The 19530-nt window shown below is 36.0% G+C and overlaps 2 protein-coding genes and 1 pseudogene across 2 annotated transcripts; 1 reads left to right on the forward strand and 2 right to left on the reverse strand.

Annotated features, from left to right (window-relative positions):
* Positions 1–1760: 1760 nt before the first annotated feature.
* On the reverse strand, positions 1761–2276 carry LOC116142659 (zinc finger MYM-type protein 1-like). Its single transcript, XM_031428080.1, has one exon. It carries the CDS (start codon positions 2274–2276, stop codon positions 1761–1763), a length of 516 nt encoding a protein of 171 aa, XP_031283940.1.
* A 6881-nt stretch (positions 2277–9157) lies between these two features.
* Positions 9158–15939, forward strand: LOC116142618 (probable leucine-rich repeat receptor-like protein kinase At5g49770). Its single transcript, XM_031428047.1, has 19 exons — positions 9158–9389; positions 10008–10128; positions 10220–10291; positions 10485–10559; positions 10654–10725; positions 10841–11002; positions 11099–11173; positions 11253–11324; positions 11422–11493; positions 11600–11668; positions 11752–11826; positions 12226–12297; positions 12454–12591; positions 12754–13235; positions 13332–13481; positions 13563–13699; positions 14084–14303; positions 14632–14867; positions 15108–15939. The coding sequence occupies exons 1-19, from the start codon at positions 9308–9310 to the stop codon at positions 15585–15587; spliced, it is 2862 nt and encodes a 953-aa protein (XP_031283907.1). The 5' UTR covers positions 9158–9307; the 3' UTR covers positions 15588–15939.
* A 209-nt stretch (positions 15940–16148) lies between these two features.
* On the reverse strand, positions 16149–17359 carry LOC116142660 (annotated as a pseudogene).
* Between the last annotated feature and the right edge of the window lie 2171 nt (positions 17360–19530).

Genomic DNA, 19530 nt, shown 5'->3' on the forward strand with positions numbered 1-19530 from the left:
ACAAGTGGAGCAGCTGGTATGAAGATGAATTGCAAGTCTAGGAAAAAATTGTTATTGTTATTAAGTGTTTATCAATTTGATTGTATTTAAAACTACCACAATTTGTTTGATTACTTTTAGCTGACACCTAGGAGTTCATTTCTATGTTGGCCTGAGGAAGTGGCATAGGCTGATAAGCTTAACTACCATTTCTATTTCATTCGTCTCCCATTAAATTTGGAAAAAAATTGAACTGTGTAAATCTTTTGGAATGAAATTGGTGCTGAATTTTTTGGGTTAATTACGATGTAATGACTGTAGGGGTGTTCGGTCCGGGTACCCTACACTTTTTGAAGGAACCGGAACCGACGGTTCCTTGAAATTTGGAACCAGAATTGGAACTGACGGTTTCGGTTCCTAGGTTCCCAGAACCAGAACCTGTAACAACAGTTCCGGTTTCGGTTTTGGGTACCCTGTAAAATTCATGACCCCCCAAAAGTTTTTAAAATGGCAAAAAAACCCTTAAAAACTTACAAATACCCCCCTAACACTTGTTAACAAAAATAAAATTACAAATTATAAATTCAAAATTACAAACTCCATTACTTTGTAAAGGTAGATTCTCAAAAGTCAAATCAACTTACTTTAAATGTTATGAAATATAAATATAAATGTATTCACATTATTTTTTCTACAAAAGCTTTTATTAACCCCCCCTAATCTTTAATTTTATTTTATATTAGTCTCGGTTCCTGGTTCCTGGTTTCGGTTCCAAAAATTTGGAACCGGAACCTACCCATTGACAATTGGTTCTGGGTAGGAATTGGAACCAAACCTAGGGTACCTGCCGGTTCCGATTCCAACCGGTTCTTTTGAACACCCCTAGTAATGAGTACAAAGAGAATCAGGGGCGGATCTAGAAAATTCTGTTAGGGTGGGCCAAATAAAAACTAATTGTATATAACATTCATATTCTGTTTTTCTAGTCAATATTTTCACAAAAAGAAAAAAAAATTATATTTACTATTGTCCTCGGTGGGGCTTCATATTGAGGAATCGTTGCATGACCATCTCCTTATCAACACTGTCAAATATATCTTTCTCAAAATATGGAATTAGGCTATCATTCAAGAATTGATCTTCCATCCGATTGGGTAAATGAGTCTTCACAATTTTCATAGCAGAAAATGTCATTTCTATACTTACAGTTGCAAATGGTAAGGTTAGAGCCAATGTAATGAGCAAATATACCAATGAGTAAATAAAATGCTTCTTCTTTTCAACCAATGAGTAAATAATATCATTTAGTTCTAAAAAATCACTATCCGAGTGCATATCATCAATGTAATTATCAAGTTGAAGTTCAGGTTCATAAGATCAGTAGAAGAAAATTCAAGTGGATAGAATTGAGCAAAACAAACTAATTTTCCCTTATCAAATGCTTGAAAGCAATCACTTGGATTTAGGAAAGTCATGCAAATAAGTAATTCTGTATTACCTTCATTAAAACGATTGTTAAGCTCTGATAATTGCAAATCTATTATGTCATAGAACAACTCGACACGATAATGAAATAAATTTGTCATCTCTTGAACATTACGCTGTGGTTTCCCACGTGCAACAAATTTCTCTTCCATGTTTGGCACATTTATATTATGAGCAATGCAAAAATGAGAAACTTCATCAAGTAGATTATCCCATCCATTATTTCTTATTAACAATAATCTTCTTTTCGACAAGTGAACCAAAGACATAACATTTATAATATCTTGATCCTTCCTTTACAATGTTTGTGAAAGTTCAAATGTGATTCCCAAAATGTTTTTCATCATGTGCAGGTTAAAAGCAAAATCAAAAGAAGTCATATAATCCACCAAATCACTTGCGTCAACTCTATTATCAGAATTTTCAGTAAGATCCTCAAGCACTTCAATAATAGATGAAAACAAATTAATCAAGTTCAATAAAGTCCCATAATGTGAACCCTGCTGTGTTTCCCTCGGCCGCTTAAGACTAGTATCTTGATTAAGATCTTGCCCTGTTGAAAGCCCACCACTTTCAGTAGCTTTTTTCACCTTCAAAGCTTGTTTCTCATTAAGAAGATCCCTATGTCTAGGTGACCATCCAACAATATTTATAACACAAGAAACTTTCAAAAAAAGTCTCTCAATATTTGTATCCTTTTTTGCCATAGCTCCAAATGCCAGTTGAAATTGGTGAGCAAAACAATGAACATAGAAGGCATTTTCATTATCTTTCAATATAAGTGCTTTTAACCCATTAAACTGACCTCGCATATTACTCACGCCATCATAACATTATCCAGTAATCTTGATATGCTCAAATTGTATTTAGAGAACAATGTTTCGATTCCCATCTTCTCCTTTTTTTCTAAAAGTTTTCTCAATAAAAAATTCAATGTATAATGCTATTATGCTAATACATACAAATAAAAGAAAAACATTATACATAAAAAAAAGTACTAACAAGAGAGAAAATAGCTAATAGAATTTTGTTGAAGTCTAAACTATGAAGAATTAGGAAGAGCAGCAAAGGAGTTGTGGAAGATGTGAGCGACTACGGACTGAGGGTTTGCAAATTGTAACTGTAGAGGAAGGTTTACTTTTACAAGTTTTATTAAAAAATTGAAGGTGGGAGGTGGGCCAAGCTTTTGAGTATTAAAATGGAGAGTGGACCAAGACTTTTAATGCTAAAATTGAGAGTGGGCCACATTTTTTAATATTTGAAAATAAAAATTGAGAGTGGGCCAAAGTCAAACTAAATAGAATAATATATTTAATTTTTTTTTTTTAAATTGAGGGTGGCCTTATCACACTGCGTGCGGATAATATATTAAAAAAAGTAATACTACACATACATCATTTTCATACAATATTATGAGATAAGATATGATTGGTTAATTTAAAGTTAAAATTAAACTTTTACCCAATCATATCTTGCCACATAATGTTGTATGAGAAATATTGTATGAGAATGATGTATGTGTAGTATTATTCTTAAGAAAATTTGCAGTTATGTTTCTTTGGAGGATCTGCAGAAAAGCCAATACGCATTGACTAAATGAGCATCAATGATAGCCAAAGCACAGCCTAAACTTCACCTTCGACTACATGCATCAATTCTGTTGTACTATTGCAAAGGAGATATATAGATAAATAAGAGACCATCAGAATTAAGCAATCACAAAGTCAAGTATATGAATATTCAGCGACTAAATAAATAAAACATCATTTCACATCTCACTACTCTTAAAAGCAAGTCCAAAAGCACATTTCAATTACAGTAAATGCATTAATCACAAAGCATATACAATATGAAACAATGTACCGTCACTGCACAAACGAACAAAATGCATTAATCAAAAGGTAGTCAATGTTGCATTTCAAACGAACAAAAGTGAATTATATTATACAGGGACAATATGATATTAGAAACTATCTATTTTGATCACTATCGTTAGTCACCTTCGATGAGTTTGCATCTGCTCTGACTTAATATAAATATATAATACAGGAACAATATGTGACATCAGAAACTGCATTCTGATAATCTGCATTTGCGTCTACAGCTATCTACATATCTGTCCTCCATGTTCTTAGCCTTTGTTTTTGCTTCCTCTGGAAAACCATAAATAAATTAAACTCATTTCGAATAAAATGAACTAAACTAAACTTCTGTATGATTACACCACATATAGACCACAACCAAAATCAATGGGCAGCAACACTCTAAAGCAAACTAGTTAGTTAATGTAACTGACCTGTTAAATACATATCTAATTTTCCTACAGCATAAACAAACTCTGGTATTCAATATTGTGTGCACAAAAATGATGAAGCCAATAAAAACACACATAAATATAACAAAATTATCAATCCTGGTAGTCAGCTTTGATATGCAGCATTCCAAGTATAAATGATTCAGAGATGTCACATCCTCGAACGGTCAACACTCAACAAATTTTGAGCCAAGCAAGATGTTAGCTATAAATTTCAAACCCATATGGGTAACAAATTTACAACTGCAAAAGGAAGATAACCTAACTTATGCAATAATCTAATTCACATTACGCTTAACATATTACAAGAAATAGAATCCATCAAATTGGTTACACAAACCTATAAAGGGGAAGATACTAATTTTTTTTTGATTGATGCTTAAGTTGTAAATTGAAAAAAATAAATCAGGAGGAAGATAGCCCAAGAGCGTCGAAACACTTGATGCACGATAACCATCGCTGGGGAGGAGGAGATTGTGATTCTGAACTCATATTGCCCAATCACAACAATTAATTTCTGATTCGATTTAGTGACTACAAGGGGGAACGAAAGAGAAAAAGAGGTGCACTTAGGGCAATGTGAAAAAAAAAATTTCATCTAAATGTTAGAGATCGATATGAACAGTTTTGAAGCCTGGGTAGTAAGCATTTGGGAGAGAATTCAAAATTTAGGGTTTGTAATTTGGGTTTAGGGATTGATATTATTTGAAATTTGGGATTAGGTTTGAAAAATTCAGGAGCCGAAGATTTACATTTGATTTTTTTGTAAATTGTGGGGTACCTGATGTGGCAAGTTGGTGACGTGGCACTGCCACGTTGTCTGCCACCTCAGGTAATAATACTATAGTATTAAATTGGCAAAGGCATTTAAGTCTTTTCTAGCACTGTTGTAATTTAGCTAACGGAAATTTCTAACAGAACCTAAAGGAATCAACTGTTTGTCATTTTCAAACTTTTCGGTACCAACTTACTATGGGTAGACACATGTCGTTTGCCTTTTAATAATGGCAGGCATGGTTTGTTGGAGGCGGCTCTAGTTTCGAAGTCGGGGTCTACACATTTTAGAAGATACGTTTATGGAAAAGATTTTACCTAAAGTTTGGGAATAGTATTTACCCCGTTAACATGGAATTTAGGCTAGGCATATGAGAGCTGGGCACAAACGAGAGCTTCAGCCATTATTTTTTCTCCATAAATAAAGCATTTCTCCATTTTTGTACGCCTTACAGGCAATATCAGAAAAATAGTCAAAACATATTAAAATAACAGTAGATGTAGGATTCGCTTTAAACATCCAAACCACTGTAAAAATCTTTCTTCTTATTCTATTATTTATGTTTCTATAAACATATATAATCTCTGCATCATAATCAACTCTCATAATCATTCATGTGTAATTTCTAAGATTTTCTTAGTACTTTGCACTTGCAAGGTCGTTGGTGTCAAAATCACACATCAACAGTTTATAGCTAGAGGAAGGGCATGATTCACATCAGCTCTCCATGTTTTTCCAGCAAGCCTCAAAATCTTCACATTATCAGATGTGAAAATCTGAGTAGGATAAAGTCTAAATCTGGCAAAATGGTAAATACAAGAATTGTAGCCCTTCGAGTTAGCTTTCCGATGGTCTAAGAATCATCAAAATCCGAGGTCTACAGCTTAAGTTATCATCAAAATATTGAAGCATGTTCCACATGCAAACACTCAGATCCCATGGTCAGATCACCTAGATCGCATGCATCAGAGCTCTCAGATCGTGTGGCTAGATTGCATGCATTAGAGCTCTCAAATTGCGTAGCCAAATCGCATATATAACCCGCATCAGAGCTCTTAGATCACATGGCTAGATCGCCCAGATCGTACATATCAGTGCGCATCAGAGCTCTCAGATCATGTTGTCAGATCGACCAGATTGCACATACCAGGGCTCTCAGATCGCCTAGATTTCACGCATCAGGGCTCTCAGATCGCCCAGATTGCACGCATCAGGGCTCTCAGATCTCCCAGATTGCACACATCAGGGCTCTCAGATCATATGGCCAGACCACTTAGATCGCATGGCTAGATTACTCAAATCGCTCATCAGAGCTCTCAGATCGCGTGGTCAGATCGCACGCTCAGATCTCTCAGATCAGATCGAGTTCCCAAGCTCTCTAGCTTCCAAGCTATCGAGCTCCCAAGCTCTTGAGATCGCGAGTTCAAGATCGTTGAGATCACGCGTTCAGAGCATTTAGATCACACTCCCAAGTGACTAGATTGTGCTCCTTAGCGGCCAAATCGTGCTTTTGAGCATCCAAATTGCACGTTTAAGATCGTTGAGATTAGGTGTTCAAGATCGCTGAGATCATGCGTTCAGATCATTTAGATTACGCTTCTAAGCGGCCAGATCATGCTTCTGAGCGCCTAGATCGCTGATCTCGAGTTCTCAGATCAAGCTTCACGTTTCTGAATCGAACTCCTTATGCTCTTAGAGATCAAGCTTCGCGCTTTCTAATCGAACTATATGTGTTCTCATATCAAGCTTTGCGCTTTATGATCAAACTTCTTATGTTCTCAGATCAAGTTTCGCGCTTTCTGATCGAACTCTTTGTGTTATATGCTTTCTGATCGAACTCTTTGTGTTATATGCTTTCTGATCGAACTCCTTATGCTCTTAGATTGCAAAGAGCTCTCAAGCTCTCAGATCGCAGAGCTCGAGTTCTCATATCAAAGCTCCTTGTGCTTCATATCGAGCTCTTTATGCTCTCTTTGATCGAGCTCATAAGCTCGCTCATTCACTGAGATCGTATGCATCAGATCTTTCAGATCACGCACTTCAAATCACTTAGATCATGTGTACATATCAAGCTCTTTAAGATCTCAAATCATGATCAACTCTCAACTCTGAGATTGCGAACAGCCTCAGATTGTGTTCTCGGCTCTCAGATCGTGATCAATTCTCAGTTCTCAGATCACGACCAGTTGTCAGCGTTAGAAAAAACGCGTAGAAAACTCAAAACAGTTTTGAACATGCCGAAAATGGTTGATTTTGGCCCCAAAAATGATCTCGACTAGGTTCCCCTGTTGCCACAACATAGAGCTCAGAACGAGCTTTTCATGGATATCCTACGGGCTCCAAAACTCCTTCCACATCAAAAGTTATGGCTGTTTTAAGTTGGCTTGTCTTTTTAAGACCTTTGAGCTGCACGTTTGGGCTTCTGACGCTCAGTACTCTACAAGAATTCATCTACTAGACATTTTATGTCAATTATTATATTGCGCTCAGCTTTGGATCGCTCTAAGCGCTCAGATTGCAGTCATAGTTTGTAGCACTCGATCACGTCAGGCATAGTTTGAGCTCTTCAATTCGTGACTGTAGCCTATAGTGCGATAGCCATTCAGATTTAAGACATGAGTTTTTGAAGTGACTACGCACTCCAAAAACTAGGTTAGGGGGGGGGGGGGTATTTGTTGTGCCAAAAATATACACTGATTTCAGCATCACCAATTAGAGCTTAACAAGCACTCAAAGACAAAATGGTATTGGCTATCAAAACCCAAACTGCCTCAAAGAGAAATTTTATATCAATTATATCCCATTTTAAGATAAGGATTAAGGAGTGGTCCTCACATGTCAAGGCAACTTGCAAAAGCACTCATTATATTGATCTCAAAGGTATAAATTGACACATCTCTTCACGAAAGAAGGGGATGAGCATATGAGAGTTGGGCACAAATGAGAGCTTCAACCATTATTTTTTCTCTATAAATAAAACATTTCTCTATTTTTGTACACCTTACAGGCAATATTAGAAAAATAGTCAGAGAATAATAAAATAATAGTGGATGTAGGATTCACTTTAAACATCCGAATCACTATAAAAATCTCTCTTGCCAACCTATTATTTATGTTTTTGCAAACATATATAATCTCCGTACTATAATCAACTCTCATAATCATTTACGTATAATTTTTAAGAATTTCTTAATATTTTGCACGTACTAGGTCATTGGTGTCAAAATCACACATCAACACTTATATTGATTAAGAAAGCTTTTTGAATGCTTAAGGGGTTTACCACTCCCATTTGTTTCAATCATTATTATGTTATCCAAAGTGTGAACATATGACTATCAACAAAAGTGCCTGGATAGAAACTTTCTATATAATCACAATTATCCATACGTACATGAATTAACTCTCGACAATATAATATAATAAAAATGATAAAATTATTTAAACTTCTATTGGTTCATGCTATCAAACATACAAGAACTATATTATATATGTAACATCCTCAACATATCTCGTCAAGTCAAAAGGACAATCCTCTTAAACAAGGTGGGGAGAAGCTGGGGACCTTACAAGTCATGAAAAGGCGTACAAGGGTGTTGGATTGGCTGCTTCTCCAACTTGAGTGCCATGCTGTTGCTGGCTAAACTTACTCACGACCCACATGCCCAGAAAAGCTGGTGATAAAATTCAATGCATAATTAAGTCTGACATTGTAATTATAAAGTGCTGTGGTCCCTCTCCCTCTCTCCGCATGCCTAAATAGAAACTCAAGCAGGCCTCTGACTTTTTTACGTAAATTATAAAAATCTCAAAAAAGACTCCAAGTCTCCATGATTTCACCGTAAAAAGCTCCAAATATCTGACCTCAACTCTGAACATGCCGGCAGCAGTGACTTGTTCGCTGGCTTAGACTAAATTTCATGTGGGATCACTCCTTAATATATAATTGATATAAAATATCTCTTTGAGGTTGGTTGAGTTTTAACAACTAATAGTATTTTATCTTTTGAGTGTTTGTTAAACTCTAATGAGTAGAACTGACATTAATCTATATTTTTCGCACAACAAATAAAATACTTAGTATATATTTTTGACACAATAAATAAAATACTTATAATTAGGATTAGGTGTTGAAAACTTTTCACCTGCTATTATTTTACACTTTATGTGTTTAAATAATTGCCTTAAACAGAAGCTTGTTAGTTCATGAAGAAATTCAACTCTTTGAATGATTCGCTGATGCATGCTTAAAATTCTTCAAAGTTCACCATCACAAGCCACGATATTTTTCTTCCCATAGTCAGATAATTCACGAAATACCCGCCATTACTCTGTCACTATTTTATGAAGATTTTTATTAAATACTTCCCAGCTGTACACCATTTACATATTGAATGCAGCCCTGTTGTTAGGTCGCATCAATTAAGACAAATTTATTGTAATTATATTTTTAATTTTTTTATAATTATTTGGTTGGCCTTGGAGAATTAGGACGACTCCATACATGTTTCTTGAACGTTTACTAAAAATAGGAATATTGACTTTGAAACCTCCAACATGCAAGCTTTGGTTGCCAATTAATATGAACCAACATGGTTAACTCTGTTTTGTCAAATTTCTGGCTTTGCATGAGCTATTTAGAGGATGATATCGGATGGGTTTTATGTTTTCTGCAAGTTTAGAAACTGAAAATACCACAAAAGTTGTGAAGTTTCTTCAAGTTTGAAGTTTATATTTGTTTGCTTCTTCAGATTATGGGTCTACAATTTCAACTGTTTGTGCTGTGTCTTTCAATCCAGTTTATGATCATAGCAGCTACAACTAACTCAGATGATGGTAAGTTCTTGCTTTGGTGATTTGTAATTGAAGGATCTTAAATGTATGTGATGTTTTAGTTTAGTGTTGGTGAAAAATCAAGATTCAATGACTGTAAATGGATCACCAATTGAAGGGTTTTGGTTATAATTTTTTTGTTTAGAGTTGATGGTTATCTCTGCTTGTTATGTTATCAACTGCAAAATATCTCGAATTTTCAATCTAATATTTTAGCAGAATTCGACATTCTGGTAGTTTGAGTTATTTGAGTACTATCTAGTATCTAGGACTAGGAAATACCTGAATGAATCTGTAAAGAGAATCAGCTTATGCTTAATTTTCTTTAATTTTGTCGGTAGAACAGCACTTCAGAGTTGTGAGCTGTTGTTCTGGGAAATATTGCTTAAGTTCTAGTAATAATACTCCATCTCTGGGCTAAAACTAGTTTTCCAGTAATCTGTAAATCCTACTTCTGTCACAACTTATAAGGTTTTGGAGCTGACCATTTTAACATTACACGATTTCAGAGCTAAAACTAATTTTCGAATTATCTGTAAATTCTGGTTCTGTCTCAAATTATAAGGTTTTGGTGCTGACCTTTGCAACATTTTTCCTTTTGTTGCCTGGATTTTGATGCAGCTGCTGCTTTAAATTCTCTCAAGTTTAGCTGGAAGAATTTTCCACCTAGTTGGCGGGGCTCAGATCCTTGTGATGAACATTGGGAAGGAATTCGGTGCACCAACTCACGTGTGATTTCCATGTAAAGTTTTTAGCAAGTTATTTTACATGTTAAATACTTATCAATAAGTTGCTTCTTCGGCCTTTTAAAGCTAAACCATTCTGTCTTTCAGAACATTATCAGGCATGAGATTGTCAGGTACTCTATCCGGAGACATAACAGCTTTATCGGAGTTACAAACTCTGTACGTCTTCTATCTGCACTTTCATTATCATACATCTGTCTTTTAAAATTACTGATAATTTGAACAGAGAATGCTACATCTGTTTTATCTGTTCATTTGGTTTTAAGTCGACCCCTTCATTTGATTGTTATGTGTTAGTTGGAAATTTTTTTCTTCATATTTCTCTCTATTTGATTATGAACTCTTCATGTAGGGATTTATCCTACAACAAGGATCTGGGAGGATCTCTTCCAGCAGAAATTGGGAATTTGAATAAGCTAACAACTTTGTAAGGATATAAATTCTTGTCAAACCATTAGCTGATAGGAACTTCTGTGGTTAGAGTCCTCATTACAAATATGTTGTGTTTATTTTCTTGCCAGAATCTTGGTAGGTTGTGGTTTTTCTGGGCCAATTCCTCACTCAATTGGATCTCTATCCAAGCTGGTCTATCTGTAAGATGATTCACTTACACTATCACAATTTTCAATTATATGTTATACTTGAGGGGTCTGCAGGTGTATGAATATCTCATCATAGGTCGCTACTTACAAGTTCTACTATGTGTAGATCTTTAAATTCGAATAGTTTTTCTGGACAAATTCCTCCTTCTATCGGTAGTCTGTCTGAACTTTATTGGCTTGACCTAGCTGACAACAAACTTACCGGGACAATCCCAGTCTCAAGTGGAGATTCATCTGGCCTGGATATGCTAGTTCGTACCAAGCACTTGTATGTCAGATGAATTTAACTTTTAGTTATCTTGCTTTCTATGGCCCTGTTTTCTTTGCTTTATTTTACTCTTAACATCCTCGCCCTCACCTGCAGTCATCTTGGAAAGAATCAACTCTCAGGCACCATCCCAGAAAAACTTTTCAGCCCAAAAATGGTTCTGATACATGTGTAAGTTTAATGAAGTCTTTATTAAATTTAGAATACTTATTCTTTTCTTTACCTCTAACTTTTCCCCACCTTGCGACAGGCTATTTGAGAGCAACAACCTGACTGGTACACTTCCTGTCTCCCTTGGACTTGTGCAAACTTTGGAAGTCGTGTGAGTATCTGCATCTCAAATTCAAATGAATTAATAGATTACCAACACTGAGGTTCTCTGAATTTTTTTTCTGATGAATTTGGGGTCCTGATTGCAGACGCTTCGATAGGAATCGATTGAGTGGATCTATTCCTTCAAACCTCAACAATCTTTCACACGTTAATGAGTTGTAAGCTGACAAAAGAGACTTCGCAAATAAGCTTTTATACTTGTTTTCGGAAGGCATCACCCTCTTGCATGAAAAACTTCTTAGTGTTTTTTGATAAATTATTCAGGTTTTTGTCCAACAATAGATTGACTGGTCCCATGCCTAACCTTACTGGCTTGGACTCCCTTTTCTCCTTGTAAGTAGAATAGGTCAACTGGCTCTGTTTATATCTATCATTCTCATTTGATATCAATTTTAATTCTATGATATGCTCTGCAGGGACATGAGTAATAACAGCTTTGATGCATCTGATTTTCCTACATGGTTTTCAACGTTGCAGTCATTAACAACAGTGTATGTCTCTCTGTTCTTTCACCTGTATTTCTTACTCTTTCTCTATGATGCAACACAGACATGTTAATTTTGAGTCAACAGTGCATCACCTGCGCCATTTTGTGTCCAAAGTAACAATATATGTTCACCGTTCGTTTTATCTAGGCCATATATTCTGTCTAATCATCGACATATTAGATTGCAAATGCACTGATCAGAAAATAGTCAAATACTCTAGGAAATTTTACCACTTCCTATGCTGAATTATTAGTCTTCATGAAAGGACTGTCTTTCTAATGTATCTTTTGGAAACAAATCTTGTGGAACTTCTCTCCCTTCCTCTCCCCAATACTCTGTGTTTGGTCTCATGAAGTTTTCAGTCACACACTAGAACGACAATAAAACTACTTCATGTGGCAGGATGATGGACAGTACTCAACTGCAAGGTGAAGTTCCTCCTGAATTTTTCAGCCATCCCCATCTACAAACAGTGTAAGTATCAGCATAAATTTCAAGTAATACCACGTTCATTGGTATCAAAAATTCCAACTGAAGCACAAAAACAGATTCCCTGACTCCTAACAGGAGTTAGTGAAAACTCCCTGGGCAATGGCAATATTTTCTAATTTTATTGACACATGGTGACAGGGTAATGAGAAACAACCAGCTTAATGGCACCATGGACATTGGCAGCAGCCATAGCAACCAGCTGGAATTAGTTGATTTAACAGAAAATCAAATTTCTGGTTTCACGTCAACAACAGGAGCAGACAATGTTGACTTCATGTAAAGCTTAATTCTTTTATTCTCCTAGAATTTGTTCTCCAATAGTTTGCTAAAAAAGTGTAACTAATAACTTCTTGGGCGTTAGAGATCCTGGATATGAATTCATTGTAAAAAACTGTGTTCTTTCACTTACTGGCCTTTTTTTTTTACTGATTTTTGCAGACTTGCAAGTAACCCTATTTGTGACGAGTCAGGTGAAACAAAAGATTACTGCACACCCAACGAAGAGAGTCCCACTTATTCAACACCATCCAACAATTGTAGGCAAGATTCCTGCAGCTCAGATCAGATTTCTAGCCCCAACTGTCTGTGTGCTCACCCATATACAGGAACTCTAGTCTTCAGAGCTCCTTCCTTTTCAGGCTTGGGAAATATCACTTACTTTACAACACTTGAGGTAGATATGACATCGGCCTTTCGGTCTTATCAACTTCCTGTAGATTCAATTTCTCTGAGTAACCCACGCAAGGATTCAAATGAGTACCTCAATTTGAAAGTTCAAGTATTTCCCCCATCTAGTGAAGATAGTTTCAATCGAACAGGAATTTCTAGTCTTGGATTTGTCCTCAGCAACCAGACTTACAAGCCTCCACATAATTTTGGACCTTACTACTTTATTGGTGATCCATATGTACATTTTGCTGGTAATTCTGCTATTCTCATAGAACTTAAAAATGAATTGTTGCAATTTGCTTTATTTGATGTTGATACAAATATGTTTATGTGTCATCTTTTGGGAGGATCGGCATCAAAAAATTCTATAAACATTGGCATTATCATTGGAGCAGCAGCTGGTGGTTGTGTCCTTCTGTTACTATTAATCTTTGCTGGGGTTTATGCACATCGTCAAAAGAAGATAGCGCAGAAAGCAAATGAGCAGAACCCTTTTGGTATGATAGGATTTTATCTACACCTAATGTTCTTCAGTTTATGGATTGTCATATGTATTTATGTTGTACAAATACATGCAGCACACTGGGACCAAAACAAGAGCAGTGGTAATATTCCTCAACTGAAAGGAGCAAGATGCTTCTCCTTTGAAGAGGTTAATAAATTCACAAACCAGTTTTCAGAAGCTAACGATATCGGATCTGGGGGTTATGGAAAGGTTTGATTTTCTCTCTCCCCTCTTTGATCCCATTCCTCATCACTTTGCATAGTTGGTTCAGTTGCTCATTCAGCAGAACATGTTGGCCTGTCAGCTCCAATGTGCTTGAATTAATGTTTGAAATGATCTGGATATACCAGAACTCCAAAATTGTTAAAAACAAACACAAGGTTGAAAAGAATAATCGTATGTTTTGCAGAATATTAAGTCATTATTTTATGAGCCTTCCAAGTCTTTACTAAAACAACATACTTGTATTCCCCGGTTATGGATTAGTTTTTCTTGTTGGTAACTTTTTTCCTAAATTTGTCTTATAGTATTCAGTTCTGTAACAAAATTGTTGTCAATGATTCCCAAAATTTGATTTTGTCAACATCTTTGCAGGTTTACAGAGGAACTCTCCCCACTGGAGAACTGGTTGCCATTAAACGAGCTCAACAAGGATCTATGCAAGGTGGACAGGAATTCAAAACTGAGATTGAACTTCTATCAAGAGTCCATCATAAAAATCTTGTTGGCCTTTATGGATTTTGCTTCGAACGAGGTGAACAAATGCTGGTATATGAGTATGTTCCAAATGGCTCTCTGAGGGATAGTCTATCAGGTATTCCCCTCCGTTTCTTCACCTTCTCCACCAATGCATGAATTCTTGTACACTTTGATTCTTCAATTGTACTCTTCATATTTAATGAGACAACAATTTTCAGTGTCGTCTCCAAAGAACCATAGCAAAACTTAGTGAATATCATAACACTATCTTGTAAAAACAATGAATATTATAGAGCTGACAAATTATTCGTTTCAAGCTTTGATGCACAATGAGCTACCCTCTAAATGGAACAGACCATCTATTGTTAGAAAAATCAAAATTCGTCCCAGGTTATATCATGCTCTGTCTGATTTCTGAAAAAAATTACGTCCTATATTTGCAGGAAAGACTGGAATCAGAATGGATTGGTTAAGAAGACTTAAAGTAACCCTTGGAGCAGCCAGAGGCCTGGCCTATCTGCATGAGCTTGCGAACCCTCCAATTATACACAGGGATATCAAATCAACAAACATACTACTAGATCAACGCTTGAACGCAAAAGTTGCTGATTTTGGTCTGTCTAGAGCTATGATTGATAGTGATAAGGGTCATGTCTCTACTCAAGTGAAGGGGACAATGGTAAATACCTCCATGCATACACATGCTCTAGAATGAATATCATTTCATTACCCCTTTTTGTTCATGTCTGCTGCCAAAATTAGGAAAACTGCTTAATCTGGATTATTTTAGTGAAACAAGTATGCAACTTGATATCACTAAGGATGTTTAGTTTAATAGATTTATGCCCTGTAAAGTTCACTGAACATTCTAAACCAATGCTATATATCCTGAGTATGGATTCTTCCTTTTTGTATGCAGGGTTACTTGGATCCTGAATATTACATGACACAACAATTGACTGAAAAGAGTGATGTTTATAGTTTTGGAGTGCTGATGTTGGAGCTAATAACCGGAAGAAGGCCGATAGAGCGAGGAAAGTACATTGTAAGAGAGATAAAGACTGCAATGGATAAGAAAAAAGATCTGTATAACCTATATGAACTTCTTGACCCAACCATTGGTTTGGGTACAACACTGAAAGGTTTTGCAAAGTATGTGGATTTGGCAATGAGTTGTGTCCAAGAATCAGGAGCTGACCGACCTACAATGAGTGAAGTGGTGAAGGAGATTGAGAATATTTTGCAGATTGCTGGTCTGAATCCCAATGCAGAATCAGCATCTACTTCAGCAAGTTACGATGATGCAAGTAAAGATACTTTGAAGCACCCATATGGCAATGACGAGGACGCATTCCAATATAGTGGTGGCTTTCCACCTTCAAAGGTTGAGCCTCAATGAGTATCACTTGAAGTTTTCAATGTTGAACTTGGTAAGAAATGGACGTCCCTATGTTTCGTATTTACTTTGGGTAGAGAATGCAATTTGGTTTGGATCAACATTGTTGTTTGTACTAAATGACTAGAAGTGCAATTTGAGAACTTTGGCTGTGACTATATGACAGAAAAAACTGTATAAGAAGAGCATTTTGTACTTCTATTGGAGTAGCCTTCTCTATTACATTAAGCATATGATTTTTGCTTCTTTTGCCCAAAGGGAGACTGCAGAATCTCGGCGTAAATCTGTTATCGGCTCTTTTGATTAAGTTGGTTGTATTCTATTATTGAAAATATAATTCTCTTCTTCTGTTTTTCGATTCTTTTATCGTAAACATTCCATTTCTCTGTTTCTTACTTCCTAGGAGAAGAGAGAACACATATCTGAATTCATTTGTAACTTGCACCATAATAAAATGTATAATACATTATACAAAAACCAATAAAGACGTGTATTGAAGTCTCCTGCCTTTGTTACACAAAGAGAGTGTTCGTCTTGCACAAAAATGGTATAAAAATGCATACCTCAGGTCATTGGTTTCTCCAGCAGAGCTGAAAAGTACCATTCATTCTTGTCAATTCTGCGATCAAGCTTCATATCAGTATTCCATCTAAGTTTCCTGAATCCAATTCTATCGAACATCAGAACATGAGTTTCGTTGAGCTGTGATCCACAGCAAAAGAAATGATCAACCCAGAAGAGCCCTCTTGGCCTCAGCACTCTGTAGATGTCAAAGAGTGTTAAGCATGGCATATGAGATCCAGTTGCCTAGAGGCTAGAAAATGCATCGAATGTACTATATCCAGTGTGTTTTCGAAGAAAGGAAGCCTCTGGAAAACACTAACATGCATTGGAATCAAGCCTCTTGAAGCAATGAAGCTGTTGAATGGACCATCAAAATTTATTGAAGTTGTGATGATTGTCACATTTCTCTCTCTCATTCTAGCAGCAAATGTACTAGATTTTCCTATATCAAGTCCAATTCGGATTGTCCCTTGAGGTTTCATGCTCAAAACCTGATCAATGCCATAGTCCAGGCCTTTGTCAAAGAGCCATCTATTCTTCTCTCTGCCGTGCAAGTCAAAGCAATCTTTGCAAGCAAAGACCCCTGGTGCATTGTTTCTGTCGATCAGGCACTGGTAGCTTTTACAGGAGTAAGGATCCCAAATGATGCTAGTGTCTAGTGCTTTTGCCCAGAGATGTTCTGGGAATGGTGTTGGCTCAACATAATTGAGAGGGGACTTTGGATGGCATCTCCGGCGAGGCAACGGTTCACACCCTTTAAGCAAAAGCCTCTGCGCTAAAACATTATCTACAGGACACTCCCCGCCAATCTCATATGTCATATACTGAACCAACTCATCTTGAAACTTGAACCAGCTTGCCCCAACCGGCGCGATTACTTCATCCAATCCCGTCATTGGAGACTTTCCTAAGGGAAGCTTGTGAGAGCCTAATGCAGCCCTCACTTCATCGGGCAATCCAACGCTCAAGTCAGCAGTGAACTTCCCACTAGGCAGACTCGCAACCTTCTGAGTCGAGCGTTCATGTTCTTTTGTAAGCTCAATCAATAAGGCCTCTACCAGTAAATTAGTAGAGTTAAGCTGCTGTAGCAACTCAGAAATGAAGGAATGACTAGCTGCAAGCTCAAATTTTGTAGAGTTGAGCTCATGCACGAGAGTGAAAGAGTCCCAAAGAGGGAGAGACAAATGGTTGCTGTGCGAAAAGACAGCCATACTTGGTGTCAAAGTTGAGCTCCGAAAAGTACCCCATAAATATTCGATCAAGTTTCCCTTTGTACCATTCACAAACTACCTCTACTCATTCTTCGCCTTCTGCAATTAAATTAAGATTTTTGTTCATCAATGGCAAAGATTATTAATATCTCAAAGGGCATGATAATGGTATTGGTTTTGCCAGCTTTTACGATGTCAGCAGCTACTGTCTCAGCTCAAAGTACTGGCGAGATGGCGCCGGCACCGGCTCCTTCTTTGTACACCAGAGCCCCTTCTCTCTCCCGATTTCCAGTTCTGTTATTGGATTCTCTCTTGTTCTATCTCTTCTTACGCTCTTGAGGCACTGAGAGGTTGCATTTGATGTATTTTTTGTTACTTAAATTATTATTCACATTAATAATATTCTATGTGGGTTCTTTTTTTATTTATTAATTTGGGAATTATGGAAAATTCACTTAATCAACCATTTTTTTAAACTGATATTAAGAAATAAGTCATTTATATATGATTTGTAACAAAGACCTTTATCAATATTTTTGAACAAAAATAATTCAGAATCCATTTCAACATTATAAAAATATCATAGATCAACTGGTGTGGCACAAGAGTGATTCTATTTCATCAAACAGTTATATAATCTTTAGATTAGTCAAAAAATTAACTTATTTAATGAGTTTTTCAGTTATTTAATGAGTTTTTCAGTTCAATTTTTTCTAATGTGAAGATCTAAAACAAGACATGATCAAATTCATATGCTTTGTTTAATTCAAATTCAATGTATATAAGTGAGATCAGATTCCATTAAGGCTTAAGGATGCCAAAATGTCCCTCCATTCAAATTTGCAGAGATTTGTCTCCATTGGGATTGGAAGAGATGTGTGTACTCAACTAAAACTACAATTCCTCGTTTATATAGTATACATTTAAATATTTTATTTATAATATTATACAGTATATATATATTTTTAATAGAATGTTTTGGTTATAGAAGAGAAGCATGATGTTTATAATTCTTGTGTTGTAAGAAAGGGAATCATTAGAGTATATAATTAATATGTATGGCTAGAGATCAAATTCCATTAATTATGCCCCCACCTTGATTGTTCATCTCAAGTAATTTGTTATTTTATAAAAGATTAAATAAGTTATTTTATCTTTAATAAGACCCAAAAAAAAAAAAAAAAAAAAATTAGACTTTTCTAGTAAGCTATTTGCGAATTTTTTTTTTTTTTTTTTTTAGTTTTTTTTTTTTTAAAGCACATTAGAAACATAAAGGATGATGTGACAATTTTTCAAACTATGTGAGGGCTTTTTGATATTCTCACCATTATTAGAATATTACGGCATCTTTGAGATTAAAAGAGAGTTTAAGTGTACGAGACAAGCATAGACAGAAATTTTACAAACACAACTTTGCCTTCTCCCAAAACGAGAAAAGTAGCTTCTTATTTATAGGCAAATACAGGAACAGAAGGAGAATAACCTTCTACCGAGTACAAAGATTTTACATGATCCACGTGAAATATTATCAACGTGGGGGATAGAAATTTAAAAACAAAACATAGTACACATGGCTAAGAGCTTGACATTTTTGACTGACTTATTTTTTTTTTTTCCAGTTTTGACTACACAAGATCATTATTACGCTTGATATGGCAAACTTCCATATCATCCACACATATTTTACAGATACAATTAAGGACATAGATATTAATTTTAAGACACATAGTACTCTTAAATTTTGCAACAAATTTGTCCGCAATAGAGATTTAATCATCTGACAAATTTGTAGTATGCCACGAGTCTTCATCACAATAATTGAGACAGCCCATTGCTTGAATCCAATTAGCAGGGATTTATCGATAAAATGAATTTGCATGAGTATCCAGAGAAATGTCTAGAGACTGAGCTGGTTGCTTTACAGTGGTACTTGGTGCATACATGTACTGCTACCGCTTGGATTTATGAAGATAATAGTCATGAGTCTGCTGAAACTCTTCTTTTTTATCAGTGTCTGGTTGAGAATGTGAATACCACAATTCTGGATAGTCTTCTATATCTGAAGTGGCATTAATAATGAAATTTATGCATGTCTGTCTAGCTTGGAGTAGCTTCTTAGTGTAGGCTAGAGGAAAGAGTTCCCATGGAGAATCATCGTGAAAAGATGGCCA

Source organism: Pistacia vera, unplaced genomic scaffold (assembly GCF_008641045.1).
Source record: "Pistacia vera cultivar Batoury unplaced genomic scaffold, PisVer_v2 Contig413, whole genome shotgun sequence".
NCBI classification, from domain to species: domain Eukaryota; kingdom Viridiplantae; phylum Streptophyta; class Magnoliopsida; order Sapindales; family Anacardiaceae; genus Pistacia; species Pistacia vera.